The sequence below is a fragment of the Nannospalax galili genome, unplaced genomic scaffold (genome assembly GCF_000622305.1).
Source record: "Nannospalax galili isolate Female #2095 unplaced genomic scaffold, S.galili_v1.0 scaffold243, whole genome shotgun sequence".
In the NCBI taxonomy this organism is placed as follows: Eukaryota; Metazoa; Chordata; class Mammalia; order Rodentia; family Spalacidae; genus Nannospalax; species Nannospalax galili.
The window spans coordinates 7,045,638-7,065,931 of NW_008353490.1; the positions used below are offsets into that span (position 1 = coordinate 7,045,638).

The window sequence follows — 20,294 nt, forward strand, 5'->3', positions numbered from 1 at the left end:
ACCAACAGAACTTGCTGCAGGTCCCAAGCTCTGACACCATTAATGTGGTGAGTATTTGTAGCAGGACTGAATAGCTTTTTTTTTCTGTCTTTTTTGACAGGGTCTCCCTATAGCCCCAGCTGACTTGGAACTCACTATGTAGACCAGGCTGGCCTTGAACTCACAGAGATCCACCTGCCTCTGCCTTCCGAGTGCTGGGACTAAAGGCATGCACCACCACGCCTGGCAACTGAATAGCTTCTTATCCAGCAGGTCCCTCTGTCCTCAGTTGTAACTATTCAGAATTCACTCCATATGATAGCCTGTCTACTTCTGATACACACAGATCAGTGTATGTGAAGCCTCGTGTACATCATGCAGGCCTTCTTTGTCTTTAAAGCATCTTAACCTTACTCCATAAGTGTAACATCACAGGCAAAGAAATTCGCTGTCATCCACTGCCCTGGAGCTTTGTGTTTTTTGCTAAAAGCCTGGAAGTAACACTAGTATATTGTGCAAGAAAACTGAAGGATTTTTTTTTTAGGCACAAGACATATTTTTGTTTGTGGACTCTTAAAGGAAGTATTTTAGAAGGAAAGTAAAATTAATGTTGATATAGTAAAAACAAATATTACACAAAACAGCCTTTATTTTTTCTTCATCAGTGTACAAAGTAATGTTCCCTTGTGACATTTTCATATATACTTAGAAATTTTCTGTCTCTTACACAAGGTAGAGATATTTAAGTATTTGATTTTTTTTTTTCTTTTTTGCATGTCTTTAGTGATGAAAATGGCAGCAAATCAATAGTTATCTCTTTCAAATCTATGGGTATCAGTAGCTTTGCCTAGTAAAAGACCCGAAAATGTCAGAGCACTTGCTTGGAGGTAGAAACCACATAGTTTTCAGCAGGTGACAAATCTGGTGCAGAGAACACATATTCACATAGTCACTGTTACTGCCCATCCCTGAGTAGAACTTTGAGAATGCACTGCAGGTGATGTTCCAAGATGGGATTTGTTTTATTTGGTCATGGAAGTCAAGTGAACAAACAGGAATAAGACCTCGCTCCCAGCACCATGCAAGCGAGGTCTCCACTGTTTACAGCCTGATCCTTGGCTATCCAGGCATTCTGCAGCTTCGCTTTATCCTTTGCCTAGTATGCATAGGATGCATTTTAGAGGTCCAGGAAGCATTGCCTAGTGCTGGGTTTAGTGCTGCTATGGCAGCGTGGGCTTTGAGACTCATGTCAGAGGAGGGGTTAGAGTGACTGCTTTTGGGTACTGTCCCTGAGATTGGTGGGTAGGTTCTTTCTCCTTGGGGCTCTTGTGACAAGAGAGGAGCCTTAAACTTTTTGGAAAGTAGGATTTTTATTTACTGTGAGTGTGTTAGCTTTCCACTGCTGTGAAAATATACCCAAGGTAACCAACTTAAAAGCAGGAAAGATTTATTTGGATTCACTCTTTGAGAGATTTCAGTCCATGTGTTGTTGGCTCTGTTACTTTGGAGCCTGTGGCGTGGCAGAACATTGTACTAGGGCACTTGGGAAACAAAGCTGCTTACCTTGTGTCCAGAAGCAGAGAGAAGAAAGTTAGGGGTTCCTGTTTTCCCTGCAAGGGCATGCCCTCAATAACCTAACATCCTCCAGGTAGATCTCTCCCAAAGGTTCTACCACTTTCTAGTAGTGTCATAGAATGGCAACTAATCTCTTGACATATGGGAAATTTAATATCCAGTCTTTCACAGCTAAGAAGAGTCAAGCTGATGAAAGAGTAATGTCTTAAGTTTGATGTTTGTTTAGACTTTGTATTAAAGTGGGTTAGTTGTCAGGGACAGTGGTGCACATCTATAATCTAACACTTGAGAGACTGAGGCAGGTAGATCATGAGTTTGAGACCAGCCTGGGCTACATAGTAAGTCTCTGTCTCAAACAACCTATGAACAAATAAATAGTATCATAGAAAATGAATATTTAATCATGTCCGGTCAGTGATTTTTATTATTTCTCTGTCCATGATTGCAATGGACTGTTTGTTGTTTGTCCTTTAAATCTGCATATATAAGCATTTGTACTTTTGTTCTTAGCCATTGAGTCATTTTTATGCTCATCCATAGATATTCATGTACTCTTGCCTTGTATTTCTATTCATTTTAGACAACTCGTTTGCTTCCGGAGTCATCTCATGAGGAGCTGGACCTCCAAACAGAGCGTCCCCAGTTCCTAGAGGACAGCGAAGACCAGAGCAGGCGCTCTTACAGGTATCCACTGCACAGACCCAGCTCCTGAAGCCAAATGCTGACCATACACCTGCATTGCCCAAGTGTTCTCAGTTCTCTCTCTCAAACTTGAAGTAGGGTTCATTATCATCCCTAGTTTATAAAAGATCTAGAAGGTTGTTCAGAATGAAATACACTGAAGATTCGCATATGCTGAGGAGAGAACTTGTTCTGTCAGTTAATCCTCCTTGCCCCTGTTTTGATTTTCTATTCTGTTCTGAGTATGGGACACTGGGTGTTTGGTGAGTGTCACTGAAGCTGTTTTGTTCTCCTCCAGTCCCAGGTATTGGGCTGCTTGGTAGTTGTGGTCTGAGAGAGCAGGGCCTGAGCTCTGTGTGTTTGGTTTCTAGGTGTGACTATTGCAACAAAGGCTTCAAGAAGTCCAGCCACTTGAAGCAGCATGTGAGATCACACACGGGGGAGAAGCCTTACAAGTGCAAGCTCTGTGGGCGTGGTTTCGTTTCCTCTGGTGTCCTCAAGTCCCATGAGAAGACACACACAGGTTACAGTATGTTTTTATCACATCCAAAATAAATCAGTTGCTCCTGTATCCTCTTCATGCCTGTGGCCCTAAAGAGCCTTTGATCTACCTCTCTCTTTGTAGACTGGCTTGTTGTAGACTTTGCCCATGAGTGGGCTCATGTAGTATGTCATGGTCTTTGCTGGTCAACTTCTTTGCTTAGTACAGTGCTTTGTTCAAGGTTTATCTGTATTGTGGCATGTGTCAGTATCCTTTTTATGGCTCATGATATATGAATATATCATGTTTTATTTACTCATCCATCAATTGGACATTTAGGTCATTTCTATTATTTGACTTTTATGAATAATTCTGAATAGACATGTCTCTATTTTTCCACCAAGGAACACAATTGCTGCGTCATAAGATTAACATTTTTTTTTGTCTTTTTGAGACAGGGTCTCCTTGTAGTCCCAGCTGTCCTGGAGCTCACTGTGTAGACCAGGCTGGGCTCAAACTCACAAAGATCCACCTGCCTCTGCCTCCCAAGTGCTGGGATTAAAGGTGTGCGCCACCATGCCCGGCAAGATTAACACTTTTTAAGGTTGGAGTTGATGCTTATTGGGAACACACTTACCCAGTATGTGTAAAGCCCTTGTTTCAGTCACTAACACTGCAAAAAGAAAAACAAAAACACTTTTTTTTTTTGAGGCAGGGTCTCCCTGTATCCCCAGCTGTCCTGGAACTTACTATGTAGACCAGGCTGGCCTTGAGCTCACAGAGATCCGCCTGCCCCTGCCTCCCAAGTGCTGGGATTAAAGGCATGCGCCACCACACCTGGCTGGTAAAGGTTTTTTAAAAAACACAGCTTGGCCATTGGATCTTTATCAGATATATGGTTTACCATTAAATTACAATTATCTGTTTAATACATTCTCTTGATCATATAATATACGCATTTATATATTTGTCTTATCAACTTGTTAAAGCTTTTGAAAACTATATCTTTGTTACTGGGTCTTTACCAGATAAATGGTTTGTGATTAAATTACAGTTCTGTTTAACACATTCTGTTTAACATATAATATACTCATTTAATACCAGTATATATTTGAAAGTCATGATGCATTACTTAGGAGTACACAGAGGAGGAAAAGCCTTACAGATGCATCTGTGAGCTAGCGGCTAAGGAGTGGTTTTAAGGGCTGGAAAGATGGTTGTGAGATTAGTGGTACATGGAAAAACTGTTCAGGAAGTAGAGAAAAGCCGTTCTGACTGCTAAGGAGCCATGGAGGGAAGGCAGTTGTAGAATAAGTATTTTTCCTAGCTATGGGTTTCTTAGGCACTGTTCTATCAGAGAAAGGCATTAGTATTGAGCACTGCCAGAAATGAGACTGGAAAGGCTTCACAGACTCCTCCTGGGTCTGACCCAGTAAACCATTTGCTGTGGCAGTGACTCAAAGATGGATCTGGAGAAACATTTTGGGGGGCAAATCTACAAACATGCTGCTGTTGAGATATGAAAGATAAGGACAGAGCAGACTTGTGAGCAGCCTCTTGTCGGCGCTGTTCATTTTAGCAGAGAATGTTCAAATGTGCTCTGCCAGTGTCCATGTTCCTAATGCAATCTGGTTCCTAAAAACTGTAAGCCATAACAAATAAACTCTGTTCTTGAGGAATATGCAATGCATGTGTGTTTGACCTTAAGGGCCTATTATTTTAAGAAAATGAAATAAGGCTTTCCCTGACTCACTCTTGTCTATTGACACAGGAGTCAAGGCATTCAGTTGTAGCATCTGCAATGCTTCCTTCACCACTAATGGCAGCCTCACACGGCACATGGCCACACACATGAGCATGAAGCCTTACAAGTGTCCATTCTGTGAAGAGGGCTTCCGCACTGCAGTTCACTGTAAAAAGCACATGAAGAGACACCAGACAGTCCCCTCTGCTACCTCAGCAACTACAGAGACAGAGGGAGGAGGTATTTTCCAGTTTGGATTTACTAGCCAAATACAGATTTAGTTATAAATTAATGTATAAATCGCTTTGAATATTGTAATCTAATTGTGTACAATTTAAGCTTAATTGTGTAAAAAATGTATTACCATATGTGTATGAGTGCATGATGTATATATTGCCATGGCATGTTTGTGGAGGTTAGAGAACAACTTTGTAGAGTTACTTCTCTCCTTCTACCTTACATGGGTTCTAGGGATTGAACTCAGCTTGTTAGGCATGCTCAACAAGTACTTTTACCTGCTGAACCATCTCACCAGCCCCTGCATTTAAAAAGTACTTAATTTTATTTTCTGAACATGAAATGCCCTTTGAGAAAAAGTTCAGAGCCCCAGAGACGGTTTGCAGCTTCCCCTGTGGCCAGGCACTGCCCATTTACTCTTGAATGTGTGTTCTTGCAGCTATGCTCAGTGTGCATACAGCCAGAGTCACTTTGCTGACATGTGGTGTCCTGCTGTATTTTGCAGTGCACTTGAATTTTCTTCTGTGAAAGTTTTTTCAATGTGTAATTTCTAATTGAGTTAATTCTACCCACTTCTCTGTTTCCCCTTCTGTTGGGTGTTTAGTCCTCCCTGCGGTCATGCTGCCTTGCTCCAGCCTCGCACTGTCCATTCTTACATTGTCCTAGCAGCTTGTTCTTGTTCAGTCAATTGGAACATACCCTTGTGAGAGAATACATACGTGTTTGTCTGTGTGTGTGTGTGTGTGTGTGTGTGTGTGTGTGTGTGTGTGTATCTTAAGTGTCTTCTCTGTGATCACTCTCTTTAATTTGGGGTTCTTTGCTAGTTTGACAATTTGGTCTCTGGTTTTTGAGCATCTGTTTTTATTTACCCAGTAACAATTCAGTTTGGGCCCAAAATTGTATGTGGACATCTCTTTGTGAATCCTGATGGCTTCATGGGCTCTGACAGTTTCTGAACTCCTGCTGACTGTACAGCAGGCAGAAGCAGACTTTTAACCATAGCACACCCCCTCTGGTCACCCTCAGCTTCTGCCTTGTCCCTAGTCAGCCTAGTTCTTATTAGAATCCTAATTGGAAAGGCAGCTGTTTGCCATCAGAATGTGACTTAATTGTGTTATTAACTCTAACCTTACATGCTTTTATTTTCCTGTTGGGTTAAAAGTCAATTTTTTATGGTGGTTTTGACCCCTCTCCCTATGCTTTCAGTAGACACGTGTGTGGAGGAAGAGGACGAAAACTCTGACAGAAGTGCATCAAGAAAGCCTCGTCCTGAGGTCATTACTTTCACAGAGGAGGAGACAGCCCAGCTAGCCAAAATTCAGCCCCAGGAGAGTGCTACAGTGTCTGAGAAGGTGTTGGTGCAGTCAGCTGCAGAAAAGGACCGCATCAGTGAGATGAAGGATAAGCAGGCAGAGCTTGAGGCTGAGCCCAAGCATGCCAACTGCTGCACATACTGCCCCAAGAGCTTTAAGAAGCCCAGTGACCTGGTGAGGTGAGGACACCTTTACTCTTGTCACAAGCTCCTGGAGACTTGAAAGTGTATATTATGTGTTCCTTTGATGCTTTTTATCCCAATTTATGTATGGAGTATGTGGTTCTAAGCCTGTGTCACTTGGTTGTGAGCACATTCAGAATAGTGATGAGGAAGTCTATTTTCTCTGAAAGTTACTTGTACATTTTTTGTATGATTGTGGTAGCAATAGAAAATGAACACTAACTTACTCATTTAGCAAGACAGAGTGCTGGGTTGTGTGGAGGTGCAGTAGACTGACAGACAACCTCTTTCCCAGAGGGCTGCTAGTTGGTATGAGAATACAGAATAAGCTAGAGACTTAACGTGTTACAGATTGAGCGGCTATCTGAAGATTCATATGCAGGATGGAGTGTAGCAAAGTGGTGAAGAGCCTGGGACCCTAGACTCATGGGGGAGGGTGGAGGAGCTCTAGTGCTGTGCAAGGCTAAGAAGAAACAGGCCATGTGCAGACACCGTCCTTAATTTGCATCCAGGGTGCTTAGCCTAGCTCTAAGATACAGAGCCAACAGATGGGACTTGTAGAACAGCTTCATGCATGGCAGAACTATGAGGACCTCAGATGGGAGCTTTCCTCAGGCTCTATATTTCACAGTTGCAGAACATGGAGGCAGGCAGCAGTGCCAGGAAGGGTGGACAGGAATGGAGCAGCTCCCTAGTGACAAGTGTATAGCCAGTGAGTGTACAAGGTGACTGCTGGTAGGGGATGTGCACTCAGCTAGAGTGACAAGGCAGGTGGAGAAAGCCCAGATAGCCGATGAAAGGGGGAGTCTTCCAAGTCATATACTGGAGTTGAGTCCAGAAACCTGAGAGATCTGAAGTTAGTGACAGAACAATAGAAAGTCAAACTATGGAGAGGATCAGGGAGTTATTATGAAAGAGCTGGGAAGCTGTTAGGAGTGGAGTCTACTTGCCAACAGATGCTTGTGGCCAGCTAGAGCTAATGACCTGGCTGACAGGGATGGCTCTGTGAAATGAAAGCTCCAGTTACATACCAACCAGGCTATGTACCAGTCTTGAGGGCTTGTGGGCCTGTGGTAATGCTAATCAGTAGCCAGTAGGGATAGCAAATAGACTGTGATAATATCCCCACCAGTCATCACTGAGTACTGAGAACATATCACAAAGGTAGACAGACAGGAGCCATGTATTGTGGAACAGGAAACATGGCACAGCAGACATCTGAGTGACTAGTTTTGTTGCCTTGTTTTCATGTAAAAAGCACTCTAGGCACAACTTCTCCTATTATGTACTGCGTAAAAGTCACAGTGAAACAAAACTGTGGGTAGGTTCTGAGGTGTGCTTGAGAAATGTCAGTGTTAAGTTCTGTAATTATGTTTCATTTAATCTTTGTTATTGAAGAGTCTTGGTACCTTTCCTCGTCAGTACCCGTAAAGCCTGTTGCATTTTTTATAAATGGTGGCATGCTACCAGGCTTGTGGTGATACTATACAGGCTGCACCCTTGGAGCATCTATGTGAGGTTCATGCTTACTGTTGACACATTCCCTGCAGGGCCTCAGGTCATACACTTAGGTCCCTGAGAGACTTGAGTACCTATTTCAGACCAGCTCACAGGAGGACTGACCTTGTGCCATTGCAGTGCTGTGTTCTCTGACCCTGAGGGCTGCCTCTTTCTGCACATGTTTCTTGGTTACTTGTAGTCTTTCCTCTACAAACTCTGAGTTGTTCATTCATCTATTCTGTCGTTAGTGGTCTTCGTACTGATTTCTAAGAGCTCTTTGTTTTTAAGGAAATTAGTTCTGCTTTTTTAATTTTGAGAAAATATTTTGTTGTTTAGATTTTTTATGGTATGTTTTGTACAGAGTGAAACTTAAAATTTTTATTTGGTCAAATTCAATCAGAAATAGCAGCATGTGATTTTTATTTTTGTGATTGTAAATTTATGAGCTTGTTTGTGTGTATGTAATTAAAAAGAAACTCACTGAATTACAAATGCTTTTTGGTAGGCATGTTAGAATCCATACTGGAGAAAAGCCATACAAGTGTGATGAATGTGGAAAGAGCTTTACCGTGAAGTCCACTCTCGATTGCCATGTGAAGACCCACACAGGTAAGGAATGATCCCTGAGCACTGAAGATGCCTTAGGTGTGGCAGATGCACAAAGTTCTACTTAGGTAAGAGCAGTCTCTGAGTTCTGCAGACGCTTTAGGGTGGGTCTAAATGCTTTGTGCACAAACACTTTGAAAATTACAGAGAACTCAAAAATCAGTCACCTTGGGCTGGAAAGATGGCTCAGAAGTTAAGAGCACTGGCTCCTCTTCCAGAGGACCCAGGTTTGGTCCCCAGCACCCACATGGCAGCTCACAACCATCTGTAATTCCAGTTCAAGGGGCTCCAACACCCTCTTCTGTCCTCCATGGGTATTATATGCATGGTCGCATGCACACACATATGTATGTGTATATATACACATGCATATATATACATACACACACATATATGTACATACATATACACACACACAGGCAAAATACTCATATACATAAAAATAAATTAATTAATTAAAAAAATCAGGGACCATGAAAAATGGATATAAAAGGTTTTTGTTTTTTTTAAATTATTATTCCTGATATCAGGGGAAATGGTTTAATTCCTAAGAAAGAGGGGTTAAGGTCTCAAAAATCAAATTGTAAATTGTCTATGTTCCTGCTCAGGCTTATACACCTTCTTTGACAAGGCTACCTATTAGCCTCATTCAGACTAGAGAGGCTTCGTTTACTGTGCCCTATAAAAATCTGGGAACTTGGCAAGTCTGTTGTTAGTTACCACATTATAATATATTTCCTACCAAGGAGAAAACGATGCCTGGTTTTCTTCATCTCATTTGAGAACCTGATAATCAGTTGTATCCAAAAAGTGAAAAACTTTGCTTCTTGAATTCCTCAGTTAGGAGGGCACCTTCTCTGAGCCATAGGCTTCTTGAGTGTTACATGAGGCTAAGTAAGGGTATAAGTCCCTCCTCCCCATTGACAGTTTAGATGTATTAAGACTTATACATAGGTAGAAATGTGTTTGGTATGTAGTAAATGTTCAGTGAATGTTATCATTAGTGTGATCCACAGGGTATGATCATCAAACTAACCCTTATTCTAATTTTTGGTTATGAAAATTGAACAAATGAATAAAAGTGGAGTTTCATAAATTTGTGTGAAGTTCTATGATTCTTTTCTGATGGAATATTATGGGAATTAAACTGAGGTAAATTCACTTATTAAGACCTTTCTATATGTCATTTTCCTGCTGTCTCATGAGGTTCCCTGTGTTTGTCTCTTGCGTTATGCTATGAACTTACTGAGGGTGGATGGGTTAGCTGTCAGCTTGGAAGGCCCAGGTCCAGTACACAGTGTTTAATACTAGAGGCTCAGTGGTGCTCTTTTGAGATCTGCTCTTTCACCTCTCCTGGTGTGCAAGTTCAGCATAGGCTGCTTGGGGAAGAGAAGAAGTGCTTCTGCTTCTTTGTCCCTTTGGAATGGCAGGGTGACATCTGAGAACTTCCTCACCAGTGTGGGACCACAGGTTCACTAGTGCCTCTGTGAATTCTTGCCTGAACATTCCTGACAAAAAGTGGCACTTATTTCCTGGGCAGAAGAGGGAAAAAGAAAGCCAGGAGGGCGTCTGCCCCTGAGCTCTCCCAAGGCAATTGATGCCAGTGGCATTTGTGTGTTGGTGGTTTTTACTCTGCAGGTGATCATGAGAAGAACCAGGAGGAAGGGAATCCATACATAATACTGGACGTAGCCAATATGTGGCTAGGATGGAGTTACCTTTGTACATTTTCTAAGCATGGTGCTATCTGTGCTGACATTCTTACTGGCCCTGTTTGACAGAAGAGAAACTAAAGGGATGCTGAGATGTTGAAGTATCCTCAGTACAAAAAGAAAAATGGCAGGAGTGTGGGCCAGGGTTGAGTCACATTACCTATCGGCTTCTGATGAATATAAATCAAATACCCCAGTCAAAATTCCGTGTGATGTAGTAATTTCAGGACACTAAGCCTCAGAGGGTTGTGGGAACATTAAGTTCAAATTATAGACACTGGTTGTCTATATTCTGCAGTTATCTGTAATGTCATGCCATCCTGTGATTGAACAATTAAAGTACTTTGGTTCATAAAGCCAGTGCACTATATCCACCCTGCCTGCTGGAGGGTTTGTGTAGGTGCAGGTTGTCAGTGACTCCTGCTGATTCTTGCTGGTCTTCCTACAGGCCAGAAACTGTTCAGCTGCCATGTCTGCAGCAATGCCTTCTCCACAAAGGGAAGTCTGAAGGTCCACATGCGCCTGCACACAGGAGCAAAGCCTTTCAAGTGCCCTCATTGTGAGCTGCGCTTCCGGACGTCTGGACGAAGGAAGACTCATATGCAGTTTCATTATAAACCAGACCCAAAGAAAGCCAGGAAGCCTGTGACACGAAGCTCGTCAGAAGGCCTTCAGCCCGTGAACCTCCTGAACAACTCCACTGACCCCAATGTGTTCATCATGAACAACTCTGTTCTAACCGGGCAGTTTGATCAAAATTTGCTTCAGCAAGGGCTGGTGGGTCAAGCTATCCTTCCCGCCTCTGTGTCAGGTAAGTAACCGATACGTACCTCTCTCACCTGTTCCTGAAGCAATATACTCCTCCTCTTTCCCTTAAAGGCAGTAGGGAGAAATTGAGTGCCCATCTGCTTTCCATTTCTTCTCTTACCGCATCTGCTTTTAACACCTTGGCACTTTGAGTAGCTTTTGTTCAGTGAGTAGAAACATGTTACCCTCACCGTTGGCTTTCTCATAAATTCAGAACTGAGCCATGCCATTTTCAGATGCTCATGGTTTTTAATCTAGTGGAGGTGTCCTTTTGTCGTTGGACACCCAATGCTTAAAAAGTACTAAGTTTACACCAATTGGGGTTGTGTACTTACAACTAAGTGTTGAAAATTTTGCAGTAAATGACATCCCTTGGGTCTTTAGTAAATTTGTGTTCTAAAATCCTATATAAAAGTGACGTTTTATAGATTTAAAACGTTTATAGTTTTCTGCCTTTCTCTTTCTCTGACCAGCTGGTGGGGACTTGACAGTGTCTTTGACTGATGGGAGTTTGGCCACCCTAGAAGGCATCCAGTTACAGCTGGCTGCTAACTTGGTTGGACCAAATGTTCAGATTTCTGGAATTGACGCCTCCAGCATCAACAACATCACTCTGCAGGTATGCTGACGGCCGTGGTTTGTGGTGCTTTAACATTGTCTAAATCACATGGAAGCACAAAATTTTCACTATTTGTGTTGCTTTTCAGATTGATCCGAGCATTCTGCAGCAAACATTGCAGCAGGGGAACCTGCTTGCTCAGCCTCTCACAGGGGAGCCCGGTGTGGCCTCTCAGAACAGCTCACTTCAGACGTCAGAGAGCACCGTCCCAGCCAGTGTTGTCATCCAGCCCATCTCAGGCCTGTCCTTACAGCCCACAGTGACATCTGCCAATCTGACTATTGGCCCGTTGTCTGAGCAGGACTCTGTGCTGACCACCAGCAGCAGTGGTAAGCGCCTAGTGCTCTTCTAGTTTAGCAGCTGGAATTTCAATGTGTTGCTAATAATTACACATTTGGTTTTATGTCATTGTGATGCCATTTTCATCTCTTCATAACACCAAAGAAAAGGAAAGTCCTAGGTTTCCTTGGTTTCTGTGTATTCCTTCAGTAGTGGCCACTGGGTTACTATATTCACGGAACTTTTCTCAAGCCGGCTTCCCATTAATCATTTTATTTACCTCTCTTAGCTCCTTTCCCTCTGCCTTCCCCTGGCCTCTCTTCCTTTTTCTTTTTTGTGACACTGTGTATCAATCCAGGACCCTGTGTACTCCAAGGTAGGTTTATTTCTTCAGATAAAGCAGTTAGAATGACTGATAATTAACTTTAAATATTTATCTTTTAAAAATAATCCTTATCCCAACACTCGGGAGGCAAAGCCAGGAAAATCACTGAATTCAAGACTAATCTGGTGTACATAGTGAGTTCCAAGCCAGCCAGGACTATATAGTAAGACTCTGTCTCAAAAATAAAGAAGAAAATAAAAGTAATCTTTTAACTAAGATACTTTAAACAAAAGAGAAACATCTTACTTTATAGCTCACTACTTTGTGCTGATGCAGGGACGCAGGATCTCAATCAAGTGATGACTTCGCAAGGCCTCGTGTCCACCTCAACAGGCCCCCATGAGATTACCCTGACCATCAACAACTCAAGTCTCAGCCAGGTCCTGGCCCAGGCTGCTGGCCCCACCGCATCGTCATCCTCGGGCTCTCCACAAGAGATTACCTTGACTATCTCTGGTTAGTGAGTTCACATTTTAGACAGCCTTCAACTTACAGCTTGTGGTCACCTTGCTTGTGCCCCTTTCCTCAACACTCATTTTTACATAAAGCCATTGCTCAGTAAGTATTTCATTTATGTTACAGGTTCAAATTTAGTGAAATCTAATATCAGAAATGGTAAGTTCTGGTTGCTCGTGTCACTTCCTGTTTCAGTAGAGGTAATTGTGTAATTAAATAATGTCAAAAGAGTTGGCTACTTTTGCCACACATTTTTGCTTAGCAAAGAGCAAAGCAGATAGCTTCCTAATTCTTGTTCACTCTGTGAACTGTGCACAAGAGGATACTTAGTCTTGCCCTACCCTTGTATTTTTAGAACATTACTCAGCTTATGTGGAAAATTTAAAATACACTAGAATATTGAAAAATTGATTAATAGGCAGAAAATACCATTTGGCGGTAAAGCGCACTTGGCATTAGCAAGTCATCAGCATGTCAGGTACAGGACTACAACGTCCCTCCTTCCATGCTATACTGCCTAAACCTTGGTCTCACTCTCATAGCATGCTCTGCCCTCTGTAGCATGGAACTGACTTGGCCTGGTATGATTTGTCCACATGATTCTTCGCTCTGCCCCCTTCATCCTTTCATATAAGCTAAATCTTTTTTGTTTGCTGTGGTTTGGTTTTTGAGACAGGATCTCATGTAGCCCAGGATGGCTTCAAACTCATTGTATGTCCATAGATGATCTTGAATTTCTGATTCTCCTGCCTTTACTTTCCCAGTGCTAGTTTTACTGGATGTACACTGTGTCCAGTTTATGCGGTACTAGGGATCAACCCGGGACCTTGTTCATGCTAGGCAGGCAGCTACATCCCTAGCCCCTAAGTTATTTTTTTAATTAATAATTTTTATAATACTATGCCATTTAATATTTATATTTAACCCCATAACTATCTTAGGATATTAAAAATAGGAAAATTTTGCCAAAAATCATAGTTACTTTTTTGGGGACATGGTGTAAAAGAGGGAAGCATCCATGTTTCCCTTTGAACAAATTGTAAGAATTGAAAAACTACCAGGCTGACTCAGCTGTGATGCCAATCCGAGATTATGTTTCCTTAGTATCAATGATATTTCTACAGAAATTAATCGTAGAACTGGGAGAACGATTATAAAGAAGGAAGCTAAAAAGTTAAAGCTTTGTTTTTCAGGAGGGTCTTACTTTTGGTTAGTGCTGTACTTTTCAATGACATGCCATGAATTTTTTTTTTTAAGATTTTATCTATATTTATTTTGAATCTATAATTTCTGAATTTCATAAATGTACTTGTGCTGTCATGGAGGAAACAATTTGTTGAGGGCTTCAGGGAAGACCTTTGGGGCAGGACAGAAAATAGTCTTTAAGATTTAGATTTTTCATCAACTTTAAAAATTCTTTGATTGTGTGTCGGGTGTGGTGGTGCATGCCTTTAATCCCAGTACTCTGGAGGCAGAGGTAGGTGGATATCTGTGAGTTCAGGGTCGGCCTGGTCAATATAGTGAGCTCCAGGCCAGCCAAGGCTACAGGGAGACCCTTTCTCAAAAAAAGACCAAAACAAAACAAAACAACCCCCCAAAACCTTTCACTGTATACATAAAATGCTGGGTCCGAGAGCCTATCTCAACATTCAGATGTTTCAGTTTAGGCAAATTTAGTGATGTTTTATAACTCAGACTCCCTGCTTAATTTTTCCTTGAATTTGTTTTTATTTGAGTTTTTGTGTCTTTCATACAGAACATCTCAATAAATCTTATTTTTATACCCCCCCCCCACTGGAGCCCATATACTCTGTCATCCCTGTTAAGACCTACTACGTCAAGTCAGTGTTCCCAGATGTTCCCCAGTGCAAGTCCATCCACTGAGGTCTAGTCAGCCTATCTAGAGTCCCTTGTTTTAGGGAGATCACCTCTTTTTCATCTAGCAGCAATCAGTAGTCAATATTTCTTCAGATAAGATTAGGGTCTGCTGTTCATTTTCCCAGTTCTATGCTGGGTTATGGTCTGCCTGAATTTGCATGGGACTTGTGTATGCTGACACCACTGCCATTGAATCATACGAGCAGGTTCCTAGGAGCTTGTAAGACTCTGTTTCCATATGGTCATGCACCTCCTCCATGGCTCTTAAAATCTTTCCACACCCTCTTCCACCATGGTCCCTAAGCCTTGGGTGGGTGAAGTTTAATAAAGGGGTCTAAGCACTACCATTCAGCAGACTCTTGATCTCTATGCTTTGGCCATTTGTGTATCTTTTGTTTCCTGGCCCTCCACTACGTGAGGGAGCTTCATTAATGGGAGCTGAGAGATTTCATTAGTGTCCTCTTCTTTACCCTTGCTCTCTGTTCCATGAGACTTCGATGTCGAGGTTGCATTGTAGATGTGTCACTTAGGCCTGGGAAATTCATAGACAATGCCCGTGTGTGACCAGTTGTGGTGCTTGGTAATAGTCTCCAACTGGTACAAAATGAGCTTCTTTCCTGAATGGTGACTGGGATATTTGTCTGTAATATAAGGATACATATTTTGCACATAGTAAGAAATCATGTTAGTCTAGGGATGTGACAGTCTTGGGATTTTCTCTAAGATCTCTAAGGGCCACTCCAGCCATGTGTATTTGGTTATGTTTATAGTATTGCACTTGAGTTTCCTCCCATTGGGTGGGCTTTTAGTCCAGTTAGGTAGCTGTTGATTGCCCCCAAGATAAAAAAGCCATTACTGTACCAGTGTCAGTGCTGGTGATTGATACAGTTATTGGGTCTTGAGGCTGGTGTTGGACCATCAATTAATGTTTTCCCTTGGCACCTTCATAGCGTTCTCCAAAGCTGTGAGAGCTCGCCTTCAGGGGAAGTGGCTTCCAGGTCAATTGCAGCTCTACTGCTCCAAGTCCTGTGTCCGAAGTTTGTTCTGTCTTTAGCAGCCGGTGTTACCTTCGTGTTCTGGGACGCCATCAAGGTCTGTGGCAGCAGCCTGAGTAATTTTGGAAGTCTCTTGGACCACCCTGGCCAACAACTCAAAGGAAGGTTTCTCTTGTCTGGCACTGTTTCTTGTTATGTAGCCTTTAGTTATACATGGACTCATGCAGAGATAATGTATATATAATTTGTCATTAGGTTGTTGGACTAATATAATTACCTCTAGTTTTTTTAAAACTAGCTAGGCATTATTTAAAGAAAGAACCCGAAAGAGAAGAACATAGGAGACAGGTGTTACTAAGGGAGAAATGGATAAAAATGGGGTTATTTAAACCTCAGGGATAAAGGGAAAGGAGGAGTTCAAGAGACGTGGGACCATAGGAGACTGGTATTATCAAGGGAGAAAGGTGGAAAATTGGGACATTTTAAATGGGGAAATCATGGCGGAAGGGTTAGACAGTGAGCTATGCCATGAGTTTTACACACTATGAGGCAATAAACATTAACACTGATTTTACATGGTTTAGTAACCTTCCTTTTCCTATATTTCAATGTTGGAAATATAGAAAGGTTATTTTAAGAAAACTATATTGTTGAAAACTTACTTTTTTGAGTGCTCTCAATGTAGGAGGTATTGGGCTTGGTCTTATCAAAAACATAGAGTGCAGGATTCTTGCTTATACCTCAGAACTTACGTTCTTTAGTTTGTGGATTGTGCTTTTGTATTTCCTGTGTTTTCGTATCCTTGTTCATTTTCTTATGTTATTGCTTATAGGTGTTGTAAAAAAGGATAGCAGAGTCTAGCAGTAGGGTTTGTTTTTTTTTAAATTGACGGAAAGGTTTGTTGTATGAGAAAGTTCCTAGTCAATTACTCAGATTTGTGCAAACTTTGGGCTCAAGGTTTCTTGCTTTTTTCTCAGTATGGACAATATGAAGATATGAACTGGTTTCAGAGACTCTTGGGTCAGCATTTCTTTATCCCACTTTGGAAGGGTGTAGAAAACAGTTTCTGTTGAGAGCATTTGGGTACTCTGCAAATTTTCACTGTTTGTAGAGTGCTTTTTTCCATCAGTGCTATGAATGTAAGTACTGTGTAAGGCATGTGAGTTTCTAGGGGTATGCAAGTTAGAGCATTTGGAAACAAAATCTAACGTATTCTATAAAAGCAAGGCTAGTCCTTTGCACACCCTGACCCTGATCAGTCTTGCACTTATACAAGTGTCCTCCCACCTGATGTTTGCAGCCGATTAATAAGAGGTGATGTGAAGTAGCATTCAGGAGTGCAACACCCAGTGCTCTGAGCATTCTGCCTAGGTTCTGTTGAATAACTGCCTGCTCTGCTGGTTATAGCCCTGCTTTCTTCCTTTGTTGTCCACATTCAGGTCTATAATGCCTAGCTGCACTCTGTCTGCCTGTAGGTTGTGCCCACAGAGCAGCACTGTCGTCTTTGGTGCTCTTTCCCCTTCGGTCTTTTCTCACACCCTCCTAAGATGACAACAGAGTTTTCAAGGCATCTTGTCTTATCAAGTCCCCTAATGTATTCAGTATGGTTTTCATAGAAGCTTTAGCAGATGTTTCCATTGTGTTGATTGTATCATTTAGATACAGCAGTAGCCAACAGCTGCCTGAGTAGATCAGATGTGACCTGATAGGAACATGTCACTGGCATGTTAGTACATGATGGTGAGTATTCGCAGTACATTGGGCAGGAAGCTTTTGACACAGGGATGCCCAGAGTGTGCTAAGTCTGCGGCATGTTGTGTGGAAGTCAGTTAAGGAAGGTTCTGTTACTGTTTGGTGATGTCCCTTACATGCATTTAAACATGTTTTACTGCATTTGGCAGTCTGCTACATTTGGAAATACTTTGAATTCTGTGAAAGTTTTTTTCAACAAGGAGTGTGATTTTAAGTTTCTAACTTTTGAGTTAAAGTAGAATTTGTAAGTAGTAGCTTAAAAGTAGGAGGATCTCTGCCATTGAGGAGAGTGTGTGTCATGGTCCTCTTCCTGTGTTTAATAGAAACAAAACCTTTGAGGGTGATATCATAGACTGAGTGCACTTAGGGAGTAATTAGAATACTGTCTTGAGACATCATATTTCTGTTTAGGTTGAGATCTTATTGAACTCAGTTCATTTGGATATAGTGAACTAAGTAGAAGCATAAGGTTGTTGTTGGCACCTGACCAGGGACTAGCCTGCAGGGTGCCACCCCAGCAGCAAACAGTGGCCCATTGTACAGCTGTTCTGCATCATTCTAGTCAGACATGGAGCCATGGATTCAGTCAGGAGAGACATCATAATACCTAGGTAAAGAGCTAGCCTATAGTAAACGAAGGAACTAGACTACTTTAGTCTGGGCGTTGTGGCCTGTGCCTGTAATTACAGTGATCTGGAGACTTAATGTAGTGGCACACGATGCCAGAAACACAGATGAACACATTTGTGTCTTTCCACGTGTCAGAATATATTGAATAGCAATAAATTCACAAGGCTTAGCGGCTTCAGTGACAGCAATTTGTCATATAATTCTCCCTACCTTGGTAACTGGGTTGAGGTAAATGCAGGTTCTTTTATTCTAATCTTAATTACTGATATTGACCCCCATATCACACATCACACAGCAAGTATGTCCATATATCTCTATGCATATAAATGGTTTACAGAGTGAATACAGGTTAATAAAGATGGTGAGGCAGAGTTGAAAAGATTTTAGAAGTAGGCTGAGAAAGAGTCTGTATTGGTAAGATAACAAACCAAACCAATGCCTGGAGGGAGCTGCTGCTGGAACTGCTGGAGCCTGAGAGAGAAGCTGTTTCAGGTACAAGGTGAAAGGCTTGACTGGGATCTGAAAGAATGAAACAGTGAGTTTAGGTCCTCTCCAGACAGGTGAACAGGTGGGTAGGCAGGCAGTCAACAATGGGTGACCGAGCTGAGCTGAAAAACAGGACAGTTGGGGAGTCCTTTCTTTAGTCCTTGACATGCACATCAGATAGATATCAGATGTTAGGTTTGTGTGGAGTCATGCCATTGCAGTGTTAGGGCTCTATTTTGGCTGTCTGAATAGCTTCAGAATCCTGTCACCTGTTTAGCAAAGTTGCTTATGTCTTACCTATACACTCCCTGCCCATGAAAGCACAGGTAGTGTCACCTTAGCCTTATCCTAGCACCCCTAGGCAGGAGAAGATTCTGGGTGGTGGAGCTGTTCTCAGCAGGAAGTGCAAGGTTCTAAAGCATTCTATAGCTGATGCTCTTTAAAAACTTCAGCACACAGCTGGTAGTACATGCCTTTAATTCCAGCACTCAGGAGGCAGAGGCAGGTGGATCTCTATAAATTTAAAGCTCGCCTGGTCCACATAGTGGGTACCAGACTAGCCAGGACTACATAGTGAGACCCTGTCTCAAAAAATAAACAGGCGAGCGAACAAATAAACCATAACCACCCCTCCAAGAGACAGACAAATGAAACCCAGCAGCATATATGGTTTTTGAATGGATTTAATTTTTTCTTCTTAGAGTTGTTATTTGTTTGTTTGTTTTAATTAGAGCCAGCTGGAAAATGCTTACTTTCTCCTTTTTTGTACAACTGTAGATTATACAGCCTAGATGTTAAATTTTTTTTAAAAGTTTTCAAGGGATTTAATAATTTATAACATGAAAGAGGAATTCTTCATTAACGAACTTTTATATATCAGTGTAATGCCACTACTTTGATTAATTCCATACAGTCAGGTGAGTTATAACGAAGCACTTTGGTGTCTTGCCATCCTGGGTGTGAGAAGAGATTCTTCCCTTGCTGTTACCCCAGGCCTTGGTTTTACATCACTACTCCTGCAGTGATTTCTGTGTTCCAGTAGTGCTGGTTGCTGGCCGTGGTGCTTCCTGACTCACCGAGCACTACCCTACATATGTTCCACAGTTGAGGTCAGTCCCTCTGACCTAGCCTCAGACCATACCAGTGAGAGTGGAATTTGAAATGGCATTGTTTAGAAATAAATGCCAAATAAAAACTTTCAGCATTAACATTTACTATTTATGCTGACAGTCCTTGACATCAGAGCATAACAAATAAGCATTTGGCTGTCAGGATTTCTTCATTGCCAGTGGAGCAGGTTTGGTAGGGCTCTTAGCTCATGTTAACTTGCACTTGGCACCTCTCTTGAAGGCTTTGGAAGGAGTGCTACCAAATGAAACAGACGAGGTGAGCAGTCAGTTGCACATGCAAGAATATAGCACATGCTTTTGTTCAAGTGGGGGCTGTGGGGCCAGAGGCTGTTATGAAATCATACACAGATAGTGTTCTTAAAAAGTTACTAACATGTATGCAGCCTTCAGAGACAAAGGCCCAGAGGATGCAGGCTTGAAATTCACTGTGGCTTTTTAAGGAGTTTATCTCAAGTGAGTGTTCCCACTCTGTTCTTGTCTTAGTTTGCTTTTCAGCTTAACATCATTTATGAATAATCTAGTTGTTTTTAATGAAGCTCAAGGCCAGTTCTTTGTTTGTTAGTACTGGTTAAGGTTATTTTAGCTTTGTTTTCTTCTGTATTTAAATAAAATCTGTTATGTATTTTCTAGTAGTTAAAACAATTTTCTCATTGACGGTGCATATTCCCCACACTTGGAGCTACATTGTGGAGTGATGGGAATACTGGGAAGGAAGGCCAAGCTGACCCTTTCTGTTTCTACCACCCCACCTACATTCTTCCCATGTTCTCTTAATTGCAAGGAAAAACTGGTTTGTCTTTCAAACTCCCTAGAGGATGACACCTCATCTCAACACATTTAAGCAATATTTACTTTGATGAACATATA

General features: G+C 41.9%; 1 protein-coding gene across 1 annotated transcript in view; it reads left to right on the plus strand.

The window, feature by feature from the left end:
- Positions 1-20,294, plus strand: part of Znf236 (zinc finger protein 236) — a 123,773-nt gene that overhangs the window by 84,358 nt on the left and 19,121 nt on the right. Inside the window, exons 17-26 of the mRNA XM_017802605.2 lie at positions 9-47; positions 2,135-2,238; positions 2,607-2,758; positions 4,488-4,700; positions 5,907-6,189; positions 8,198-8,301; positions 10,459-10,821; positions 11,291-11,436; positions 11,525-11,765; positions 12,377-12,556. Of these exons, the coding sequence (XP_017658094.1) occupies positions 9-47; positions 2,135-2,238; positions 2,607-2,758; positions 4,488-4,700; positions 5,907-6,189; positions 8,198-8,301; positions 10,459-10,821; positions 11,291-11,436; positions 11,525-11,765; positions 12,377-12,556 (1,825 nt within the window). The remainder of the gene's footprint in view (positions 1-8; positions 48-2,134; positions 2,239-2,606; positions 2,759-4,487; positions 4,701-5,906; positions 6,190-8,197; positions 8,302-10,458; positions 10,822-11,290; positions 11,437-11,524; positions 11,766-12,376; positions 12,557-20,294) is intronic.